Consider the following 24,037-nt stretch of genomic DNA (forward strand, 5'->3'; position numbering starts at 1 on the left):
CTGAGCACGAAGAACGAACAGGATGGGACGGGTCCTGCTCTCCTGCAGTTTACAACGTCGTTGGGGAAAAAGAAAACGAACAGACGAGAAAAACATCTTACATATATTAAAGAGAAAGAAAGTGGTAACATATGACAGTACTAAGGGCCTACGCGATACAACGTAGTCAGGGGAAACCTGCCTCGGAGGAGGTGACACAGGTTAAGCGCTGAATGGAAAGCACTTTTCGCTCAAGGGTGCAGCACACAGTTGAGGTGACTTTCCACGAGGCTCCCAGCTCCACTATTCCTACCTAGCCACCCTCTACCGAAACCGCCAGCGCTTCTCTCTCAGCCTCCACCCTTCCGGCCCCCGCCTCTGCGGCCTTTTGCGGCTGCGCAAGGCCCTGCCCAATTGAAAACGTCTCACTGCCAAAAGGGGCAGGGATTGGTCCTAAATTCCTGAGGCTGACAGGAAGGGGCGGGGCTTATAGTAGGCTATTAATCTGTATTGACGCTGCAGTCCGAAGGCCGGCGGAAGTGCTCTGGGTTGTTGCCGGAAGTGGGCGAGGAAAGGTTGTGATGGCGGCTGCGACAGTAGCAGAGAAGGTGAGTGCTGCCGGCTCTTTCCAGGGGTTTTAGTTGGGGAGGGCTCTGAGGGACGGCAAGGGCGAGAGGTGGAGGAGGTGCTTGTGTGCCGGGCCAGGAAGGCGCAGATATTTTGGGGCCTGGGTCGGCGGTGAGGGCCCGGCCTGGACTGTCGGGACCCGCGGGTTATCCGCCTGGGCTCTCCGGGGAGAAGCCTAACCGGCCCCAACTCCAGCCTGTCCTCCGCCACAGGTGCCGGTAGGCGGCGCGGAGGAACAGCAGCCCCCTGCGGCGGCCGAGGAGCTGGCCGCCCAGAAGCGCGAACAGAGACTGCGCAAATTCCGGGAGCTGCACCTGAAGCGGGTGAGTCGCCCCAGAGTCCAGCTGAGACCTGTCACGTGGCCAGGCCCGTGCGCGTTTGTGGAGCGACGAGGAAGCCGCACCAGCGCGTGTGACAGACTCGCAGAGCTTGATGAAAGTTTAGTCCCGATGCTTATCAACCTGGCAACACCTTGTAGTCACTTTTGGAAAGGGACATGCTTTCACCAAGCTTTCCTTCACCCCCATCTGTTTTAACTTAGTTGGGCTAGTTTGGGGGTCTCTGTTACTAACCGCCTCCGTCCTGTATGATTCTAGTAAACTGTTCATTTTATCTAGGGAAATACGTGGAGCTAGAGACTGGAAGAAACTTGTCCATTAAGAAAGCTAGTTGCCTCTTCATTCAAAAATAATCAGCAAATCTCGGGAAGTCTATAGGGTCAGTGGTTCAGCTAGCAGGTGGGGAACTAGATGAGTAAGATAAGTTCTCTGCTCTTAAGTAGAGGAGACGTTCTAGCTAGAAATTACATTGTGATAAATGCCATGCTTGAGTGAGGAACAAAGTGCCTTGGGAGTGCAGTGAAGGAGAGATTGGTATAGTTTAGGGGCCCCCAGGGAGTGCTCGTATAAGAGGTGACACCTAAAGTACTGCTATAAAGATGAGTAAGATGTTACCAGAAAAATAAAGAAGTTTGAGGAAGAAATATCTAAGCAGAGGGAACAAATGCAAAGGAAGAGAATTCATATCAAGGATAAGAGTCCAGCAAACAACTGGCTGCAGTTGGAGCTGAGAAACAAAAAAGCAGCTCTTGACTCTTTCACCTCAAAGGGGCCTGACTGGTAGCTTGGCCATGGTTTCACAAAACTCCAACATCACTCTGACTGTCACAGTGTGACGAAAACAAAGCTGTTCAAACCACAGAAATGACCACACAGCACCCACTTCTGCTAACACCAGTGACAAATACAGCACTAGCCTCACTCCATTAGTTCTGCTTCCTGTATAAAAACTGAAGATACCCAGTCATAGAATGCCCTGGCTTTCTGACAGTGCCTAATCCAGGGCACAACCGTGCTTCCTTGAACCTTTCCCTCCAGTCACCTGATACAAACTCAAATCCTGTAAGTGGCTCCTCCTAACACCCTCTCACTGAAATGCCTCCAGTTCCCCATGGTTTGCTGTTTCCTTCAATGCAATACACACAACTTTGACTACACGTGTGTTCTTGGTGTCTTCAACTGGAGGGCATTGCCAGAGCCAAGAGTATGTGAGGGATGGTTGTTGAGAGGAATGTTCTGGGTTTTTCTCTTTACCCAGAAAAATTTAATAAAGAATTCAGCACACTTACATATTTACTTGGAGGGACTGTGTAAAGAACATGGGGTTGGATTAAGAGACATGTCTTCCTGGACTAACGGCCACCAGCCTGTAACCCAAGAAACATCTAACTTAAGTTGTCCCTAAGATGGTATACTCATTTTGTTTTATGCAGTTATTTTAAAACAGACTCTACATACAGTAATTTAAATGGAAAATGCCTTTCATTTGACATGATGTAAACTGCTAAAATATCTAAAGAGGAGGGGGGACTTGGGAAAGGTTAGAGATATTATGATAGGTATTAAAGCCCCCAGCCCCAAATTGAGGCTTCTTTTTGCATCAGTCAGGATTAAAAGAGAATTGAAAGTAGAATATCTTTCTCATAATGTGAGACATTAAAGCCCAGGCCTTTGGCACAGCAAACCAGTGCAGCTCAACACATTTCTTGACTGTATACAAATGCAGCCCTAATTAGGCCGTTTCCTTGCTTAAAATCCTCTGATGGTTCTCTTGCTTTTAGGGTAAAATGGAGTCCCCTTGTTAACGTGTCTTGACCTTCCTCAAAGAGGGAAATATTTGTTTGGATTTATTTTCATGTTTCAGCCGATAGCCTTTTTGCGTTTATGGTTTTAGAATGAAGCTCGTAAATTAAATCACCAGGAAGTTGTTGAAGAAGATAAAAGACTTAAGTTACCTGCAAACTGGGAAGCCAAAAAAGCTCGTTTGGAATGGGAACTACAAGAAGAAGAAAAGAAAAAGGTTAGGAGCTCCTCTGCTATTTTCATAAGTGGTTTATTCAATCTTTCTAGAGTATTAAGGCAGTAAAAAATGCTTTTTACCAGCTACCAAGCTTTGGGTGAGTAATTTAACTTCTCTGTGCCTATGTTTTCTCATCTGTAAAATGGGACCTGTAATAATTATTTGAGTTAATTATGAATTAAATGAGTCAGTGCATGTAAAACATTTAAAAAAGGGTCTGACACCTGATAAATGTTGAATAAATATTATTTTTAGATTGATGTACTCACTTCTTATATACCATAGTAGATTATCAAATTTCCTTCAAATATTAATCATTATTTTTAATGTATTGCTCGATATCTTTATTTAAAATAGGTCAAATAATTGCTTGAATCATTTGGGCAGGCATTAGCTTTTTTTCCTTTCTTTTTCAGGAATGTGCAGCAAGAGGGGAAGACTACGAGAAAGTGAAGTTGCTAGAGATCAGTGCAGAAGATGCAGAAAGATGGGAGAGGAAAAAGAGGAGGAAAAATCCCGACCTGGGATTTTCAGGTAAAACTCACCTTTACTTTATTGAATGAGCCTGTGAGGTAAGCGTTGCCTTCAGTGTTTCTGGTTTTAAGAAAGGATATACCCCTTCATGGAATATTCTCGAAGAGGCTTACTCCCAAGAAAAATACAAACATATTTCATAGGGCAGAAGTAAAAAAGGCTGTGCTTGAGGCAGCTGGATCCCTTTACTCATTGTGCTGAAATTAAAGCCTGTATTATCAGCGTCTTCGGGATGGAGGCTCTGCTTAGATTAGTGTGTATATTGCTAATAATAATTTTGATTTTTCTCTGAATAGTAATGATCAAACAAGGAAATATATCATTTCCGATTCTCATTTTATTTTTAGATTATGCTGCTGCCCAGCTTCGCCAGTACCATCGGCTGACCAAACAGATCAAACCGGACATGGAAACATATGAGAGACTGAGAGAAAAGCAGTAAGTTGACAGGACTAATGCCAGTCCTTTTTCATCCTGAAGTGATTTTTTTTTTTAAAACATTACACTTTATTTGTTTATAAATTTATTTATTTATTTTATTATTTTTGGCTGCATTGGGTCTTTGTTGCTGTGCGCAGGCTTTCTCTAGTTGCGGCGAGCGGGGGCTACACTTCGTTGTGGTTCGCAGGCTTCTCATTGCAGTGGCTTCCCTTGTTGCGGAGCATGGGCTCTAGGCGCACAGGCTTCAGTAGTTGCAGCACGTGGGCTCAGTAGTTGTGGCTTGTGGGCTCTAGAGCACAGGCTCAGTAGTTACGGCACACAGGCTTAGTTGCTCCACGGCATGTGGGATCTTCCCGGACCAGGGCTCAAACCCATGTCCCCTGCCTTGGCAGGCGGATTTTTAACCACTGCGCCACCAGGGAAGCCCTTCTGAAGTGATATTGATGTACTTGTGCATGTATATAAACGTACATACATAAATATAAACAGACTGCAGTGCTTGGGTATGGGTTATCCACAGCTGTTTAAGAATAGTTTCTGGTCGTGATGACACTATTTATTGCTCATCCACAGCAGTTAAGCTAACCACCTGGTTATCTTTCTATCTGGGCATACTATGACTGGGTGTTGAGAGTTTAATACCCAGATTATCATAGTTATTCAGATATTTGGGGACGCAGAATGCTTTAGTGCCAGGATGGGTGAACTTCTGCTGTAAAGGACAAGATAGTAAATATTTTAGGCTTTGTGGGCTATGTGGTCTCTGTCATAGCTACTCCACTCTGTCCTTGTGATGTGAAAGCAGCAGCAGCCTGTAGAGGAGATATAAACAAAAGCACTGTGTCCTGTCCCAGTAAAACTGTTTATAGAAACATGCTGCAGCTTGTTGGCCTGCTGTAGTGGAAAGAGAAATATCCTGAGCCTAGAAGCAAGTCCTTTAACCTCTGGCCCTGGGCTCTTTCATCTGTAGAATGAAGGTGTTGGCATAAGTGATTTCTTACTTCTGTCCCTTCTAATTCTGTGTTGTTGTTTTTTAAAAGGTATGGTAGGATCCCATAGTATAAAGATATGTATGTATTTTGTCTCTCATCGTGAATGGTAGTTTAGTTTGAAAATGTGGAGCACTTGCAGTGTTACTCCAAGTCCCTGTTGCCATCTTTCCAGTGAGGAAGAGTTTTACCCAACATCCAACAGTCTTCTTCATGGGACACATGTGCCTTCCACAGAGGAAATTGATAGGATGGTCGTAGACCTGGAAAAACAGTGAGTACTCCGTGTAGCAGCCTGAAATTTTAAACGTTTAATGGCAAAATGGACATAATATGCTTAGAATGAATTGAGAAGACAGATATTATACTTCCTCATTTCTGACCTAGCATCTCTAGTGGTTTTGGGGACAGACAGTAAGGATGGGTTGAGTCCCTATGATTTGGAATGAAGAAACAAAATATTGATGGAATTGAGTTGTTATAATTGAAAATTATAAAGAAAATTATTCTTTAAGAAATTATTCTTGTTTTTACTTTAACAACCATTCCACTCTTTGATTTGAAGAAGTACAAATGTTCTAGTAAATCTATCTTTGTATATTTGTGTTTCTTAATACTGATAGGAATGTGTTTCCTGATGCTGATCAGGCAGAGCAAAATGAATTTATATTATAGGAGCTAATACACTTAAGTATTAAGAATAGTGTCTAGTGTATACTGTGTACTCTGTTCATATTAGCTGTGGTTATTATTAATATAATTACTGTTGTAATTATTTTCTGTTAAGTGATACTTCATGTGTCCAGTTCCTAGAGTGTAGCATTGCTCTTCTAGAAACATTGTAAAGATGAGTTTGTATTTACTAAATTTCATGGTTCATACCCAGGGTTGTGCTGTTAATTGGCAGTTTCAACTTCATCTTGATGAAACTGGCCTTCCTCCCGCCCCTTCCCAAAGTGCTAGTCTTAAGTGTACTGATTCTATTCTGTTTGGCCGTGTTTTATTAAGATCAGTAAAGAAGGCAGTTTTGAATTTTATAAATTATTTTCTTCTCCCAGAATTGAGAAACGAGACAAATACAGCCGGAGACGTCCCTATAATGATGATGCAGATATCGACTACATTAACGAAAGGAATGCCAAATTCAACAAGAAGGCAGAAAGATTCTATGGGAAATACACAGCTGAAATTAAACAGAACTTGGAAAGAGGAACAGCTGTCTAATCCCTTCAGGAACTGTTGAGAAGCTTGAGAATGGAGTGAAAATTTCTACTAGCAAATTGAAGTTCTCTTCAGAGTTACACCAGTAAGCCAGAACTCGGTCTATGCCTTCCCACTCAGCATTTAAAAATAAATGTTTTTTCTTAAACTTCTACTTGCATGTATATTTCCACATTTTTGTGCACATATTCCACATTTGGATATAAGATGTATTTCTTGTAATGTACTTGTTTTGTAAAAATCTACTTTGTATAAATTCTATTATTTTTCTATGTATTTTAAATGTGTATGACTGTTGAATCTTTGAAGCATTTTGGCTTTAAGAATGCTGGCAGCATACGTAAATGCAGTCATTGTTACTTTGAATGTTTTTATGAATTTGACAAAATCTAGAGCTGGACTCAGGAACTATTTGGGGTTGTAGACTCCGAAGCTAAGGACGGTGATGAGGAAGGGAGCAGTGGCTGCTGGAGGGTGGGTATAGGCTCTACCCGGGCTGCTTAGGACCAAGTTCAGGAAGTAGCAGAACTGTCCTCCCATGAATACTGACTATGCACAGTTCCCTTTTAAAAAAGGAAATGTGGAATAGAATCCCTACTAAACAATTTATCATTTAAAACAAATATTTGTATTTGTACATTTATATATACACAAATACACACATACATGCTTCCATTCCACAAACATTAAAAATTTTTCTATTATAGGAAATTCCAAACATATTCAAAAGAAGGCAGAATAGTACAATGAGTCCCATATACCCAATGCCCATCTTCAATAATTATCAACTTAATGCCAATCTTTGTTCTGTCTTTATTTCTATCCACTTTTCCCTGTATAACTCCTGTGTTATTTTGAAGCAAATACTAAATATATAATTTCGTCTATAAATATTTCAGTATGTATCTGAAAGATAAAAACTTAAAAAAGGCCACAGTACTATTATTGCAATAATAGTTTAATAAAAGTCAGGAGTGAGAGATTGGTATAATTTTTTTCTATGTGATGGTAACAATATTAAGTACCTAATTAGGACATTGCAAATAAAGAAAAATCAGAAATTCAGAGAAAATTTCACAAATATTTCAGCTTTTGTGTTTAATGAACATTTAATACCACTGGTAATTGTTCCCTTTTAAAATTTATGTAGTACTTTCTATTTCTGCTCTTATTTTGTTTCTTCTAGCATTTAATCTATGTGCAGTTAATCAGGTCTGATCATAGGGCTTTGATGCTGCCTCTGAAAATAGATATGTTTCTTTTCCCATTTCCACAACTTTAGTTCAGGTCTTTAGTCCTGAGTATTGCAATAGCCTTAAACAAAATCACGTCAAGAAACATTGTCGAATAGAATCTGGCAAGGTATTTAAAAGAATAATTCACTATGAGACAGCAGGGTTTATTCTAACAATGCAAGAGTAGCTTGTAGACATGTTAGTTACCTGTCCAATATCAATTCTCTTTTCTTCATAACCAAACCCTGATTTTTTTGGTGAATTTGTGGTAGAATTTCCAGCTAAACATTTGTTTCCCCAGACCAACTTGCTGTTACAGGTGGTCAAATGTTATAGTTCTGGCTAATAAGACACAATCTAATTATTCTGAGAAATCTTTTGCTTTCCTGGTAAGGGAGTTGCCACTCCCTCCCCCTTCCTTCCAGCTTGGATCACATACGTGAGGCCTGGAGTTTTAGCAGCCGTCTGTGCCATGAAGTAACAAGCATGAGGATAAAGTCAGTGTGCTGAGGAGAGTGGAGAAGAGCTTGCATTCCTTTTGGCATTGCTGAGCAGCTGCACTGGCACTGGATGCCTGCCTCTCATCTTCCTGTTCCTCGCTGCTGAATAAATTTATGACCAATGCATATTTCAATTTCAGGACAAATGTTACATATACAAAAATCAATAGTTTTTTCCCCACTGTAGAAATAAATACATAGAAATGGAGATGGGAGGAAATAGTTACAATAGCAATAAAAATAATCTACTGAGACACAAATTTAATGAGAAGTCGTAGGAGAATCTACTGAGACTAATGAGAAGTTATAGGACCTACGTGAAGAAAATTATAAAATCTAATGAAAGAATTAACAGGAGTATAACTGAGTCACTGCTGTACAGCAGAGACTGGCACAACACTGTAAATCAGCTATACTTCAGAAAAAAAAAAAAGAGTTAAGACTTACTCCCAGCCAAGATGGAGTGACGGGATGGATTTACCTTGCCACTTGAAATGTTAAAAAACAGTTTTCAAGGTAATGGAAATCAAGGAAGGCCAATGGTTCCTAAGAGAGGAAACAAACAGGTGTAGCCCTATGGTCACCTCAGCTTACTGTCTTTAGCGAACTTCCAGCCTGTGGCGCATGGCGGAAGAACCCAGGCAGAGCCCAGGGGCGCCCTTCGTTGAGGAGATAGAGCTGAAAGTCTGGGGACACCACAGTGGCAAGATCTTACAGTACAGAATGTTGGAGAGGTGGGAGCTGCACACAGAACTCCGAAAGTCCGCAGAGGTCTCTTCGAGTATCAGGCAGAATACATGTGTGAGGAATCGAGGCTGAGAGGAGAATGGCACCTGGCCCTCACGTGTGGCCAGGAATAGTGTTTTCCACCAGCTGAACTGGAAAACTTCGTAATTCATGGAGTAGTATAGTGAGGTTTTGCCTCAGTAGTGGAGAATAATTAGTCCTAGACTAAACACTGCTTGGGTCTTGCCTAAAAATCTTAAAAGTTAAGACCTGAAAGAAACTGTTTCTGAATAATTTAACTACAGCCTAAAACAAAGATTAAGAATCATTGTAAAAAAAAAGACAAATATCCAGTACCCAAAAACATCAAGTTCACAATGTCCAGCATCTAACAGAGAAACAGGAAAGTAGGACTCATAATGAGAAGAAAAATCAGTCTAAACTTACCAAGAACTGACATAGATGTTTGAATTAAGAGAAAAATCAGGGGATTCCCTGGCAGTCAAGCGGTTAGGACTCTGCACTCAGTGCCGAGGGCCTGCGTTAAATCCCTGGTTGGGGAACTAAGATCCCACAAGCTGTGCAGTATGGCCACCAAAAGAAAAAAGAAAAAAAAAAGGACAAGTCAAACAGTTACTATAGCTGTACTCCACATGTTCAAGAAGTTAAGAAGAGACAGGAAGATATAAAAAAAGACCTACATCGAACTTCTCAACATGAAAAGTACATTTCTGAGATGAAAAGTATACTGTATGGGCTTAATCGCAGATTAGACATCATGAAAGAAAGTAGTAAACTTGGAGACACAGCAACAGAAACCTTCCAAAAGGCCACATAGAAAGTAAAAGAATTAAAAAGTGAACAGGGCGTCTGTAAGATGTGGGACCCTGTATGTGTAATTTGGATTTACCAAGCAGACACTGCTGCCCATGGAAGGCTCTGGGTCTGAAGTCTGGTCTCTCTTTGTTCAAGTATGAGCAAATATGAGAGGCGTTATGAAAGGCATATTAGCACCAAGCCTTTTCCTTGACATAGTCACAAGGTTGAGAAAGATTTGAAAAGGGTCTACCTGTCTCAGGGGTGCCCACCTGCGAGACACATCTTGCCCTTTGGAAAATGCAGTGCCAGCAGAATGGAGATGATTTACGTCAGTCCTTCCTAACCCATCCATGGGACTGATGAAATTGAGTGCCTAAAAAAGGAAGCGAGGCCTATTTGGGGGGATGTAGAGGGTGTGGCTGGAGACAGAGGCAATGTGAGCAACCCCTCTTTGACCCCAACCTGACTGCTGCTGAGTCCCCATTAGCCATTGCTTATTCAAAGAGAGAAGGAACAAACAGTGGTCCTGTGGCCCTGCTGCAGCAGTCCTGGATGGGTATGCCCCTCTGACAGTGCTCCTTCCTACCCTCTCCTGCCCATCAAGGCAGAGCTGCCTCTCCACTGGCCCTTTGTCTTCAACAGTGTGCTATCTCAGTGGGGACACCTTCCTCATTGGCTCATAATTCTCACTAGGCTCAACTGTGTTCTCATACTTGGGAAACCCAGTTGAATAGTTTTTGGCCAGGTGGTGAAGCTGACCATAACAAAATGATCTCTAATAGTTATAATTAATTGTGGTATAGCATAGTGTTCACAGCTGGCTCTGGAGTGAGTTTGCCCCCACTGGATTCCTCCTAAGGCCTTAGTGAAATGGGGGGGGTGGTTAATAGCAATAATCTCACAGGATTGTTGTTGGTATTAAATGGATAATCCATGCAAAGCACTTAGCGAGGTGGGCTGGTGCAGAGTACATGCTTGCAGTTCCTGTGGTCACCGTCATGTTCTCCAATGGGACTCTCCTTTCTCAGGGTAATAGACACTGTACAATAGTCATGAAAAGCATGGACTCAGGTGTCAATACAGTCTGGATTCAAATCTCAGTTCTTCCATTTACCAGGCAAAAGATCTTGGACAAGTCACTTGCACTGTTCACTAGGGCTTCCACAACAGAATACTACAGACTAGGTGGCTTAAACTACAGAAATTCATTTGTTCACAGTGCTGGAGGCTGGAAGTCCAGGCGCAAGGTGCTGGCAGGGTTGGTTTCTGGTGAGGGCTCTCTCCTTGGCTTGCAGACAGCCACCTTCTTGCTGTCCTAATGGCATTTTCTCTATGCATGTGTATTCCTGGTGTCTCTGCCTCTTCTTATAAAAACACAAGTTGTATTGGATTAGGGCCCCACCCTTATGACCTCATTTAACCTTAAGGACCTCCTTAAAGGCTCCATCGCCAAGTCTAGTCAAATTGGGGGTTAGGGCTTCAGCATATGAATTTGGGGGGACACAATTCTGTCCATAACATCAACCACCTACTCTGTGCTTCAGTTTCCTCAGCTCTAAAACTTGTTAATAATGCCTACCTCTGAGGGTTGCTGGGAGGATTGAATGAGTGTAATATGCTTAGACATGTCTGGTTCATAGTGGGTACTATGTGAGTTATAATAGTAATAATAAAATGAATACGTACTGTCCTCATGGATATTTCCTGTACTTTTCTCACTTCCAAATCAAGATAATGCCAAATTGAACATTCAGAAATCTCCAAGGGAGGTAGGATTTCTGTGTGACTTGCTCCCTGCCCCCAAAAGTCTTTGGCATTTTTTTTTTTTGGGGGGACCAGTGGAGACTTCCTCTTTCTGCCAATCTGAAGTTTTGAAGAGATAGGAAACCCAGGAGCTTTGAAGCCACCCTTCCCCAGGCCTTTCCTGGGGCCTGCATGCTGCAGCACTGCTCCTTGCTCCGTTGGCAAGCTCTCTTCAGAAGCTCACCGCTAATGCAGATTTAACCTTGAGCTCTCCTTGGGCTGCTTCTCCAATCCAAGGCAGTTAGACTCAAAGTCCAGTTTCTTTTCTTTCTTTTTTTTTTTTTAATATTTATTTATTTTATTTGGTTGTATCGGGTCTTAGTTGCGGCGCGTCATGGGCTTAGTTGCCCTGCCGCATGTAGGATCTCAGTTCCCCGGCCAGGGATCGAACCCACGTTCCCTACATTGGAAGGTGGATTCTTAACCACTGGACCATCAGGGAAGTCCCCAGAGTCTAGTTTCTGACAAACAACAACTACTTGCAGAACCCAGGGGTCTGAGAATCAGAGGTCCCTCCTGGATTTTTTGCTACAATAGGACCGGCACTTATGGTCAAATCATTAAAGCCAAAACAAACAAACAAAAAATCCTTATCTATAAAAATGTTCACTTTTTGAATGAATAGTTTAGCTTTGGATCCAGTCTTGTCCCTGTGGATGAAGTTGTCGGATTTTTGTTTGGAAACCTGCAGGCTGTTGGGAGCTCAACAGGCTGGAGGGACCACGAGAAACTGGGAGATACTGACAACATCTCACCTGGCTGAAACCTGTGTGTGTACATGCAAGTGTGTGGTGTGTGGTGTGTGTGTGGTGTGTGGTGTATGTGTGGTGTGTGTTGGGAGGGGCAGGTGTGTGTTTCTTTGGCTAGAAATGACTCCTTGGGGAAAGATGCAGAAAATACCCCACAATCTCAGAGGTATACTCTACACTGTATGGAGTCTTCCATACATAGGATATCGGTCACCACATGCATGTAAAAGTAAAACACCTAAAATAAAGTCCTGCTTTGGCATTTCTCATTCTTATTAATGTAATAGAAGCCCTCAAATAAGGAGGGGTCTGTCTCTCACCTGTTGCTTTGAGGCCCATGTGCACAGGGACAGAGCCTGAAAGCAGAAAGGGGTGGGGAAGGAAAGCAGGGACAATTAAAGAGCCCTTTGGAGTGATCATGGCAACTGTTTAGCTCTCCCTTGTGGGATTTGAGGAGCATAGTTTCAAAGTCAGTCATACTTTTTTAAACCCAAGAAGAAAGCATGTGGCTTTTTCCTAGTTATAACATTAATCCATAGTCATTTTAGAAAATTATTTCTTCTAATTGGGAGGTGGGGAAGGAAGTATGGAGTTTGATCAGTTTATGAAATCCTTAAGTATGGGAACCACAGAACTAACTTAAACCTCTTGTTAAAAAACTAGGTATAACTTACATAAACGCACAGTCTTAAGATGAATTTTTACATATTTACAACCAGGTCAAGCCTAGAGGAATACCTCATGACCTCTCGCCGTCAAACCATCCCCCAGAGGTAACCATTATTCTGACCTCTATCACCTCAGATCAGTTTGCCAGTTTTGAGCTTCCCATAAGTGGAATCATACAGTATCTAGTTTTCAGAGTCTGACTTTCTTAGCCCAACATCATGTCTAGAGTGAGATTTGTCCAGGTTGTGTGCAGGGCCAGCTTAAATTTTAAATCTCTTTCCAACTCTGAGATCATCTAGTTCTATAAGGAGGGAGGAAATGAGGGAAGAATACAATTTGAGAGAGACATTTGATGGAGTTTTAGAGTTGATAGTTTCAGGCTCTTCAAAGAATGAGGATGACGAAAAGGAGAAGATGTTAATGACCTGTTCCCCCATTGCCTGTGGCCCGTAGGGGTGGGTAGATAACTGGTTTATTTAATTGATGACACTTCAGATCCAGAGGAGCTGTGCTCCTTGACTGAACTCCAGAAGTCTCAACTCCATCTGGACCTGATTTATATGATAAGATCCTGGACTTTAAGCTAGTGCTGTAATGGGATGAGACTTGGTGGTTTGCAGGAGGGGACTAGTGTATTTTGTGTATGGGAGGGAGGTGAATTTTTATTGGCCAGGGCATGGGCTGTGGCAGGTTGGAATTTCCAAAGATGGCCACACCCCTAACTACCCCGTTCTGCAAGCTCTTCCTACAATATGATGTTGATGATTCTCCATCAAGAGGTGGTGGATTAGTTTCCTAGGGCTGCTGTGATAAAGTACAGTCATCCCTCGGTACCTGCAGGGGATTGCTCAAGTTCCAGAGTTGGCCCTCCATATCTGTGGATTCCGCATGTGAGGATATGGGCTGATAGTACCACAAATTGGCTGGCTTGAACCACTGACCCTTATTGCCTCACAGTTCTGGAGGCTGGGTGTCTGAGACCAAGAACAGGCTGGTTCCTCCTGAGGTCTGTGAAGGAGAATCTCCTCCATGCCTCTTCACTAGCTCTGAGTGGTTTTCTGGCAATCTTTGGCATTTCTTGGCATGTAGAAGCATCACCCTGATTTCTGCCTTCATCTTCACGTGGTGTTCTCCTGGGTGTGTGTTAACTGTCCCCAAATTTCCCCATTTTATAAGTATATCACTCATACTGAATTAGGACCCAACTGAATGACCTCATTTTAACTTGATTAGCTCTGTAATGACCCCATTTCCAAATAAGGTCACAGTCTGAGGTATGGGGATTAGGACTTCAACATATGAATTTTGTCGGGGCATGTGTATTAGAGAAACGGAACCAATACACACACATACGCATATATATGTAGTTTTATGTACATGTGTATATATATAATCTCTATATAAATCTCTCTCTGTAGATAGATTTATTATAAGAAACTGGCTCACATGATTTTGGAGACTGAGAAGTCCCATGACCTGCCATCTGCAAGCTGGAGACCCAGGAAAGCCAGTGGTGCAATTCAGTCTGAGTCTGAAGGCCTGGGAGCCAGGGGAGCCGAAGGGGTAAGTTCCAGTCCAAGGGCAGGAGAAGATGTCCCAGCTCAACGGGCCGGTGGGAAGAGGATGGATCCTCCCTTCCTCCACTTTTTGTTCTATTCAGGCTCCCAGTAGATTTCATGATGCCCACCCACATTGGGGAGGGTGATCTGCTTTACTGAGTCCACTGATTCAAATGCTAATCTCATCTGGAAACACCCTCACAGACACACTCATAAAGAATGTTCAATCTGGGCACCCTGTGGCCCAGTCAAGTCGACACATAAAAGTAACCATCACAGTGCATACTGCGATCCATAATTGGAAGGGACTGTGTTTCCTCTACTTGAACTTGGGTGGACCTTTGTAACTGTGATGGAAGTGACGCTGAATGACTTCTGAGGCTCGGTCACAGAGGCAATATGGCTTCCATCTGGTTCTCTGTCAGGAATCCAGCCACCACATCAAGAAGAACATGCATAGGCTGCGTGAAGGTCTCAATCAACAGGCAGCGTCAACTGCCAGATGTTTGAGTGATATTTGCTATTTCAGTCCCCAGCCTTCGGGTCTTCCCACTGAGGCACCAGATGTTATGTAGCAGAGTCAAGCCATCCTGCCTATGTCTTAGCCACAGAAACTATGAGAGCTAATTAGTCATGGCTGTTGTTTTAAGCTGCTAAGTTTTGGGATGATTTGTTACTCAGCATAGCTAACTAATACATGCTACCCACCTCATAGTGTTCTTGTGAAGTTTAAATGAACCAGCAGCTGGAATAAATCTGGTATAATGCTTGACATATAGCAACTTAGAAAAAACTTATTAGTAGATAATTTAAAAGGTGGGACATTATAATTTTAAAGTACACAGTAGTTTCTGTTACTACATGTAAATAAAAGAAGAAAAGGGAATTCTAAGAGCCATTTAACATTTAAACATTTCACTAATTCTGATCACACTTTTGCTCTACTAGACTGATTTTTTTTTTTTTTTTGCCAGACATGCTAAGAGATGGGATTTTAGTGGCTGAGAAAACAATGATCTTTTCCTTTGTTGTGGATACAGCCATTCTAAATCAGTGACATGTGAGTTAACCAGGTTTTCATAATAGTTTGTATATTATTAGGGAGAAAAGAATTTTGGTTTCATAATGCAGCCTCACAGAAGTTTTCAGCAAAACTAGACCATATAAATAAGATCAAATTTATGTCTGTACATTTTTCTAAAGAGGTTGTACAAATGGCCAATAAACACACAAAAAAGATGCTCAAAACCATTAACCCTCAGAGAAATGCAAGGTAAAACTACAAGGAGATACAGTTCACACCTGCTAGCTATAATCAGAAAAGCAGATAATAACAAGTGTTGGTGAGGATGTGGAGAAATTGAAACTCTCCATAAACCACTGGCAGGAATATAAAATGGGGCAGCTGCTTTGGAAGTTCCTCAAAAGGTTAACATAGAGCTTGACCCAAAAATTCTACCCCTGGGTATGTACCTAAGAGAAAAGAAGACATATTGCCACAAAAAAAACTTGTAAGCAAATGTTTGCAGCAGCATTCTTCATAACAGCCTAAAAGTAGAAGCCATCAAATGATGAATGGATAAAGAAAATGTGGTATATCCATATAATGGAATATTATTCAGCAATAAAAAGGAATAAAGTACTGATACCTGCTACAACATGGATGAATCTTGAAAACATTTGCTAAGTGACACAAGTCAGACACTAAAGACCACATATATTGTATGGCTCCATTTATATTAAACGTCCAGAATAGGAAAATCCATAAAGCCAGAAAGTAGATTAGTGGTTGCCAGGGGCTGGGTGGATGTGGGAGGGAGTGATGGTGAATGACTGTTGATGGTTATGAGGTTTCCTTTGGGATGATGAAAATGTTCTAAAATTATATTACGGTTGATGGTTGCACAGTCCCGTGAATATGCTAAAACCCACTGAACTGTGCACTTTAAAAAAGTGAATTTTATGGTATGAGAATTATATTTCAATAAACTGTTATGATTTCTGTTTGTAATCGTATCATGAGAAGACTTCCGTTGAGTTTGGAAGGTCTGTTTAGTGTGCAGGCTTCACAAAATTCACTTTGGTGTGATTTCCAGGAGGCTTCTTGAGAAGACAAAGCAGATTCCCAAGAGACACATGTGATGGCCCATCCAGAGAAATATCAACACCTCAATTAAAAATTTCATTTAACAAGCTCTACTGAGCACGTGTTATATGTTAGGAAGTGTTCTAGAAGTTTGACTACATCAACAAACAAAATTTAAGGGTTGATTTTAGTTAAGCTGCTTCTCACATGGGCAACTCTAAACTGATCACTCCAGGAAGAGTGGCAGCAGTTATCAATTGACTGATATTAGCAAGAATTTGTGAGAGGTTTGACCAACTTAAAGAAAAAAGAGGGAGATGTGAACATATAGCTTTTGTAAAAGTTCTTCTTTGCCATACTTAAGAGAGTCAATAGCAGTTAAGAAAGGCTTTGACTGTAAATAATAGAAATCCCAACTAATGCTGGCATGAACAAAGAGAAGATTGTTTGTCTCAAAAAATGTGGAGGTAGGGCTTCCCTGGTGGCGCAGTGGTTAAGAATCCGCCTGCCGGTGCAGGGGACACGGGTTTGACCCCTGGTCCGGGAAGATCCCACATGCCGCGGAGCAACTAAGCCCGTGTGCCACAACTACTGAGCCTGCTCTCTAGAGCCTGCAAGCCACAACTACTGAAGGCCGCGAGTCACAACTACTGAAGCCCATGCGTCTAGAGCCCATGCTCCGCCACAAGAGAAGCCACTGCAACGAGAAGCCTGCACACCACAACGAAGAGTAGCCCCCGCTTGCCGCAACTAGAGAAAGCCTACGCACAGCAACGAAGACCCAATGCAGCCAAAAGTAATAAATAAATTAAATAAATAAATTTTTAAAAATGTGGAGGTAGGCAATTGTTCAGTGGCTTGAAAGATCACCAAGGACCTAGGATCAGTCCTTTTTTCTACTTTGGCATCCTTAGTGTATTGGCTTTTTGTGTTTGTGTTTGTTTCCTGTGGTCACCAGATGGTGCCTGTCCTCTTACCAGTGCCCAGGGAGGAAGAGAGGGGTAAGGTCCAAAAATATTTCTCCTCTGGAGGCTCAATTTATTCTAGAAACATTTCCCAGAGTATCATGGACTAGAACATGATGGTGAGCTGTATCAGTGCATGATGTATACAACCAGTCGGGTGGCTGGGGTTTGATGATTAAGTCTGGGTTCAGCTGGGCCTGGCTCTGGGCTTCACTCCAGTCTGGGTTGGCTCCATGAATCTCCTTCTGAGGCCCATGAGGACAAGGGGGTACACCAATGGCACAAGCACATTTCAAGCCCCAGCTTGGATCACATGGTGCAACATCCCATTGGCTGAAGCAAGTCACATGGCCAAGCCCAAAGTCAGGGGACAGGGAGACCCACTCAGTCCACTATGAGGTCATGGTAGGGGGTGAGATATAATCCTACTTCTGGGGAGTGAAGGCCACACCTGCCTTTCCCTAGACCAGTCAATAGAGCTTGGATTGCCATGGATGGCTTAGACCAAGCCGGGCTCATGAAGTCATAAGGTGTAGTTGTTGAGAGCATGGTCTCTGGAGAAGGACTTCGGGGATCAAAACCTAGCTTCTCCACATACCAGCTGCTTGATCTGGGGCAATCAATTTCATGTCTCAGGTTCCTCAACTGTAAAATGAGGATAACAATAGCCCCTGTTGTGAAGACTACATGTGCTTCTAAAAATGCTCAGCACACAGTAGGGCTGCATAAATGTAGCTCTGATACTCTGGGGCCAGGGGAGGGGAGGGTCTTGCTGCTCTTGCTGTCCCTGGAACTGTAGGTTTGCACGTCTTTCTCATTCCTCCCAAACAGCTCACCAGCTAATGCACTGCGATTGCTTTTTCATTAGTAGCCACAGAATTCACATCCAGTAGCTCTCGACCACTGAGGTTTGCAGTTAATGGTGGCCTCATACTCGAAAAAAATGAAGCTGCATGATTTACTCCAGATTTGTTAGGCTGGAATCGGCCACTGGAATAAAGACTGCCAATGCATTACCTGCTCTTGGGCCAAGCAGGAGAGAAAAAGACTGTCTTCACCAGATGGTCCACGTGCTGGGGCTCCAGACTTCTCAGGGGTTCCAAGTGTGTTCATTCCAGAGAATTCTCAATCAAAGCGCAACCCCAGGCAGACACATTTTCACACTAGCATGCCCACAGCATGTGTGGGAAAAAAGGGGAAGATCTGTGTAGATCTAAGTCAAACTAATTAGCTGTCAGCTGCATTGCATCTGGAGATCAAATATAAACTCTTGGCATCAAAAATCGTTCCGGTCCCTGTCATTTCCGTGCTCTTGGTACCAGGCCATCCTTTGTAGCACGGCCCTAATGTGTTTCTTCACAATGACAATGATCCAGCAGCCTGCCAAACATGGTATCCCAAGTCATCTGCTATTGGCAACTGTAGCGCCCCTTCATTTTGTGCCAGGTGGAGTTAGATGAAACTAACGGGGATGAATAGGTGGGAGTGGGCCATTGCATTGTCAGTATGTTGGAATGCAAACATTTCCACAGTTACCCATTAACAGGGTCCTTTACCATTGCTACTGTTCTGTGTGTGCAAAGATCACAAAGTCCAGGGTCTGAAACAGGTTCGTTTTAGCTAATCTCCTGCTGAATTTCATCAATTACACCAGGTCGAAGTGGTTCATCGATAGGGGGTTGGAGGGCTGGGGTGTGGATTTTGCCTTTCAGAAGAGGTATGTGCATCTGGACAATAGGAGAGTGGCCAGAGAACAGAGCCAGCAGTGGTTTTATTCTATTTAGATATTTTAAGTGTTTTTCCCCCTGTGGAAAATAATCTGTTTTTAGTTTAAGTTGATTTAAAATTGCTGCCATGTTATCGTAAATAAAGTGACATCTCATTTCTTTAAAGAAGCTTGGAATATGGTTATGGAATGCCAAGTATACAAATGACAAATTGGCCTTATGAATTTGATTCTTCTCCATGGCAAAAGATGTGTAATTTTTAGTACACTTTAAAAATCAAAGAATAGTTGGTGTAGGGTACCACTAAGAACCATCCACTAGGTGGCAGTATACCTCTAGGTTTTTAACATGTAACCCAGCAGTTCTCAAACCATGGTACCTGGACCAGCAGCATCAGCATTGCCTGGGAATTAGTTAGAAAGGTGAATCTTTTGGTTCCACCCCAGACCTATTGTATCAGAAAGTCTGGGAATGGGACCCAGTAATCTGTGTTTTTAAAAGTCCTCCAGGGACTTCACTGGTGGCACAGTGGTTAAGAATCCCCCTGCCAATGCAGGGGACATGGGTTCAAGCTCTGGTCCGGGAAGACCCCACATGCCTCGGAGCAACTAAGCCCGTGCGCCACAACTACTGAGCCCACGTGTCACAAGTACTGAAGCCCATGCGCCTAGAGCCCGTGCTCTGCAACAAGAGAAGCCACCACCATGAGAAACCCACACACTGCAGTGAAGAGTAGCCCCCGCTCGCCACAACTAGAGAAAGCCCACGCTCAGCAATGAAGACCCAACGCAGCCAAAAATAAATAAATTTATAAAAAGCCCTCTGGGTGATTCTGTTATACTCTCAAGCTTAAGAGCCATTGATCTAGTTAAGCTTAAGTCTTTCTGTGATCTGAAAATGCCAGCATTACAGGCAACAAAGTCTGGTGGGCTTTAGCCACAAGTATTGTGATTGAGAGACACTAAAAGGCACCCATTCTTAATATCTTTTATACTGGGCTTTTCCCAGTGTCTAAAATGTCCCCCATTAATCGTGACTTAGGGTTAAAGTATAAAAAGCCCCAGAAGGAAGTGAGGAAGTGAACCTCTAGATCCAATATATTAACCATTATAATCCCATAACACCAAAGAACTATTTAGATTCTTGGGCCAAATCAGGCCCATCGGTTGTTTTTGCAAATAAAGTTTTATTGGAACATGGCCACACTCACTGGCATCTTGTCTATGGCTGCTTTCACACTGCAGAGGCAGAGTTGAGGAGTTGTGACAGAGACTGTATGGCCTGCAAAGACTGAAATAGTTACTGTCTGGTCCTTTACAGAAAAAGGTTTAGGTTTAGATAGAGTTATCTAGCAAGGCCTTGAGGGATTGGGGTCACCAGACGCAGGACAGATGAGGGACCCAAGGTGGGAGACCTTGAGTAGTAATATGGGCAAAAGTGTGAGGGGTGAGGAGAAGAAAGGAGGAGGAGTATGGGGGAGTGGAGGGGGCTGCGTGTGGGTTGCAGGGACACTGAGATGCTACAAATGCCCCCAAATCCAAATACCAACCAGCAAATCTACTAACTAGAATCATTTTGACTCATCTGCGAATAACAACTATTTATTCATCTATAATCAGCTAAGGTGATTCTTTTTTTTTTTTTTGCGGTACGCGGGCCTCTCACCGCTGCGGCCCCTCCCGTCGCGGAGCACAGGCTCTGGACGCGCAGGCCCAGTGGCCACGGCCCACGGGCCCAGCCGCTCCGCGGCACGTGCGATCCCCCTGGACCGGGGCACGAACCCACGTCCCCTGCACCGGCAGGCGGACCCCCAACCACTGCGCCACCAGGGAAGCCCTAAGATGATTCTTATGGGGACTTTTCATTCACTTACTTTCAAAGGACTTGGAGTGGGCAAGCAGGTTAAAAGTGCAGTGAAAAATAAGATGTCTGCTGATAAAACAGAATGGACCATGTTCGTCAGACCTCTTTCCATTTATTTCCATTCTTAGTACAAGCTATTAGGCTGGAATTTCTTGAGCAGTGTTTCTATGCATTTTAAGCCTATTTTCTGGACAGTTTTCAAGCATGGCATCTACTGGATTTCCACAACAGCACTGACAAATATACCTCAACCCTTCCATTTATTGAGAGAGGAAACGCTCAGAGAAGGCAGGTAACTTTTAGGTCAAATAGGTGGACCCTGGACTTGAAACCCCGTGAACTAAGGGCGGCCTTAGAGCTGGGTCCACTATTTCTTGTTGCCTCTGTCTTGAATGTCTTTCTAATTGTGCTATTCTTGGTGTTCTTTTTATGAACTGGCAGCTAGGCCTTGCAGTCTTATTTAAATTGTTATATTATTATCCTTCCTAGTAAGACTCTAATTAATTAATCATATAGAAATGGTTCCCTGTTTAGTCCATTAAGTTAAATGGAGGTCTTTAGCAGAGCCTTGTGTGAGGCGTGTCGGTCTCATTGGTGGCTCTGACCAAACATCTCAGAGACACTAGCCAGGGGCGTCAAAGGCAAGAGGCCAGTATTCAGAACAGATGCACCTGCAACTTGCCACCGTTGGGCACCAGGAAGAGAATCAGACAAAACCAAGCTCCGTGGGCCAGGATAATTTGTTAGACCCTGTTCTAGGTCTTGACTTTCAGCGTCGGCCTGTGGAAGAACAAATTACCCCGGCCTGGGAATGGCCCCCCATCTCCAGCCTCAGGCTGGCTTTGGCAGCTGGCAGAGCTCCTTTTGGTGAGCAGAGAATCCTACAAGGGCATCTGGAAATAGATGTGCCAGGGAGCACATTGCTCTTTCATTCTTTGGTGTTTAGTTTGTTATCTTGGGAAGCGTTGACAGATGTACAAATCAGAATTAATAAGTGTGGGTGCCTTTGGAGAAACGCCCGCCCTGAAGGTCTCGATCTCCTCCATCCTTATGTTGCAGGAGGTACTGAAGGTGGAGTAGGGTCATGGCTTATACAGCATCAGGTATGGGTAATTGGACGCTTTCATGGCCTAACACCCTCCGCCTTCCTTCCCAGTCCGGCCACACTATTGGAGGACACAGGTCGGTGACATGGTCTTTAGGATCACATCACCTGGAGGTGAGGCAGCTCAGAGGACATGTTCCCAGGGGATTTATTTACCTGTGAAACTGACCTCTTGGAAGGCTCCAGAGGACTTGTTCCCAACAAGTGACCTCCAGCCTGTATGGGTGAGAGGTGGACATGGAAGCTGATGACCTTGAGGGGCCTGGGAGTCGCAGAGGTTGTCTGCTGGCTGGGCAGGTCCATGGGGATGGAGTGAGGCATGGGAGAGCAGCACACACTGATACAGTTTTCACAGAGAATGGACTGATGGGGGTAGGAAGATCACAAAACTTAAAAAAGGTGGAGAGGCTATAAGAAGAGGCCTAAAGATCTATTCCCTGTAGAGGAAACTTCCCACGCAGGAGCTCACTTAGTGTGTTTGCAGCCCCATGAGTGGGTGGTGTGGTTAAGGACCCAACCACCAGCCACAAGTCTTCTCAACTTGGCCTGTGTGTTGAAGCTCGCCTCAGAGGCCCAGGCTCCATCTTTCCCTCTCCCTGTGCTCCTGCCATCTGTCCGGAGTCCCTGCCTGTCAGTTCGGGTCCCACATGGTATTGACCTTCTAATGGGCATGGCTTCGCCTGGCTGGGCCCCGCCTGGGAGAACTCTGATCTGCTGTGTCCCATGTGCATGCCGGTCCCGTGGCAGTGTTCTGGATGCTTCTTGAGCGTGCAGAGAGCTGGCCAGGGTCTTTTTGGGGTCTCGGACTGGAGCCGGGGCCCTCACGTTCCTGCCGCTTTCCAGAGCTGTCTCCAAACGCCTGTCAGCTGGTGAAGGCAGGAGTTGGGCACAACAGCTGCAGAAATCAGGCTGGGTCAAAAGAGCTTAGCTTGCAGATAAAAGAAAATTGCTTTGGAAAGAAACAAGCTACAAATAACTTATAATGACCAGAGCCGGGCCCTGACAGCTTTGCTCTGGGTTTAGTGAAACATTGCAAGATATTTTTTCAGAGCCCTGAATTTGGCCACACCTGAAATGGCCTTTGCCAAATGCTTTCCTCCTCGCCTTAATTTTTAAAGTCGAGTCTTTGGAAGGCCATCTCCCCTGCAGTTTCAGATTCACTTCTTCACACGTCACGAGGCTGTCTGGCGAGTAAGGCCTGTGAGTGCGAGCAGGTTGTAGGGATCAGAGGCCAAAGCAGGGAAGATTTGGTCCATCCCCTAAGCACATCCCCCTACACAGACAGAAATACATATTCCTCCATAATACATATTTCTCCAGAAATTCTTCCACATGGAGAGAAAGTTCTGGAAAAAAGTGACAGGTTTGGGATCCTTAATGCAGGTGGGAGGTACCTCTTCAGTCACCCCTGGGGCACCGTAGTAACACGAAGGACCCTTTCTGGTGCCTGAAATCCTCTTCACTTTGCTCTTCTCTTGGATTCTAGAAATGCTCCAGAACCCAAATCCCAGACTCCCAGAGGCCTGTCACACAGTGAGCAGCTGGGATAGAGTTCACATTGATCATCTTCCCCAACCCCTCTCCAGCTCTTCCCAGCATCCTGGCCCCCGGCTTTTGGGGGGTCCTGTGACTGGCTTCCGTGGAGCTGACCCAGGAGCCTCAGCTCTGGAATCAGGCCCAGAGCTCCAAGGTCCCCCAGGGACACAGAAATAGAGTCCTGAAGCCTTTGGCTCCTGGTGTCCAGCTGCCCCCCCGGGATCCTGCCTCACTCCCCGCTGGACTCTGAATCTGAGGTGTAAGAGCAGACAGGGTGTCATTCAGACACTCAACAGCGATGACTTGGAATTGAACTTGGGATCAAAACCTTGGGGTTTGCTCCTCAGCAGCAATGCAGGGCTGGAGATGATGGAGAACAGTATTTCACACACACACAGCCTCTTTCTTTTGGCCTCATGTTGGAAAAATCTGCAACAATTCCTTCTGAGTCAATTCCACTGGGGCTCTGGTGACAAACCACTCTGGTTGTGTCTGGTGGTTTACAGTGTCACCAGAGCCCTTTGATGGAATTATGGCTGTTGCTCT

General features: G+C 43.9%; 1 protein-coding gene across 1 annotated transcript; it reads left to right on the forward strand.

The window, feature by feature from the left end:
• The first annotated feature begins 487 nt into the window (after window positions 1–487).
• Window positions 488–6,425, forward strand: LOC114897745 (pre-mRNA-splicing factor SYF2). Its single transcript, XM_029226757.1, has 7 exons — window positions 488–587; window positions 819–929; window positions 2,839–2,964; window positions 3,381–3,498; window positions 3,846–3,936; window positions 5,104–5,202; window positions 5,987–6,425. The coding sequence occupies exons 1-7, from the start codon at window positions 561–563 to the stop codon at window positions 6,150–6,152; spliced, it is 738 nt and encodes a 245-aa protein (XP_029082590.1). The 5' UTR covers window positions 488–560; the 3' UTR covers window positions 6,153–6,425.
• Window positions 6,426–24,037: the final 17,612 nt, after the last annotated feature.

This window comes from Monodon monoceros, unplaced genomic scaffold (genome assembly GCF_005190385.1).
Source record: "Monodon monoceros isolate NGI ecotype Baffin Bay Population unplaced genomic scaffold, NGI_Narwhal_1 Super_Scaffold_18, whole genome shotgun sequence".
NCBI lineage: Eukaryota > Metazoa > Chordata > Mammalia > Artiodactyla > Monodontidae > Monodon > Monodon monoceros.

What these genes read in the sequence shown, in the direction of transcription:
- LOC114897745 (XM_029226757.1), top strand. Translation starts at nt 561, where the DNA reads ATGGCGGCTGCGACAGTAGCAGAGAAG. An exon ending in TCCCGACCTGGGATTTTCAG is followed by an intron (nt 3,499 to 3,845) that starts GTAAAACTCACC and finishes TTTTATTTTTAG; the next exon opens with ATTATGCTGCTGCCCAGCTT. An exon ending in GAGAGACTGAGAGAAAAGCA is followed by an intron (nt 3,937 to 5,103) that starts GTAAGTTGACAG and finishes CCATCTTTCCAG; the next exon opens with TGAGGAAGAGTTTTACCCAA.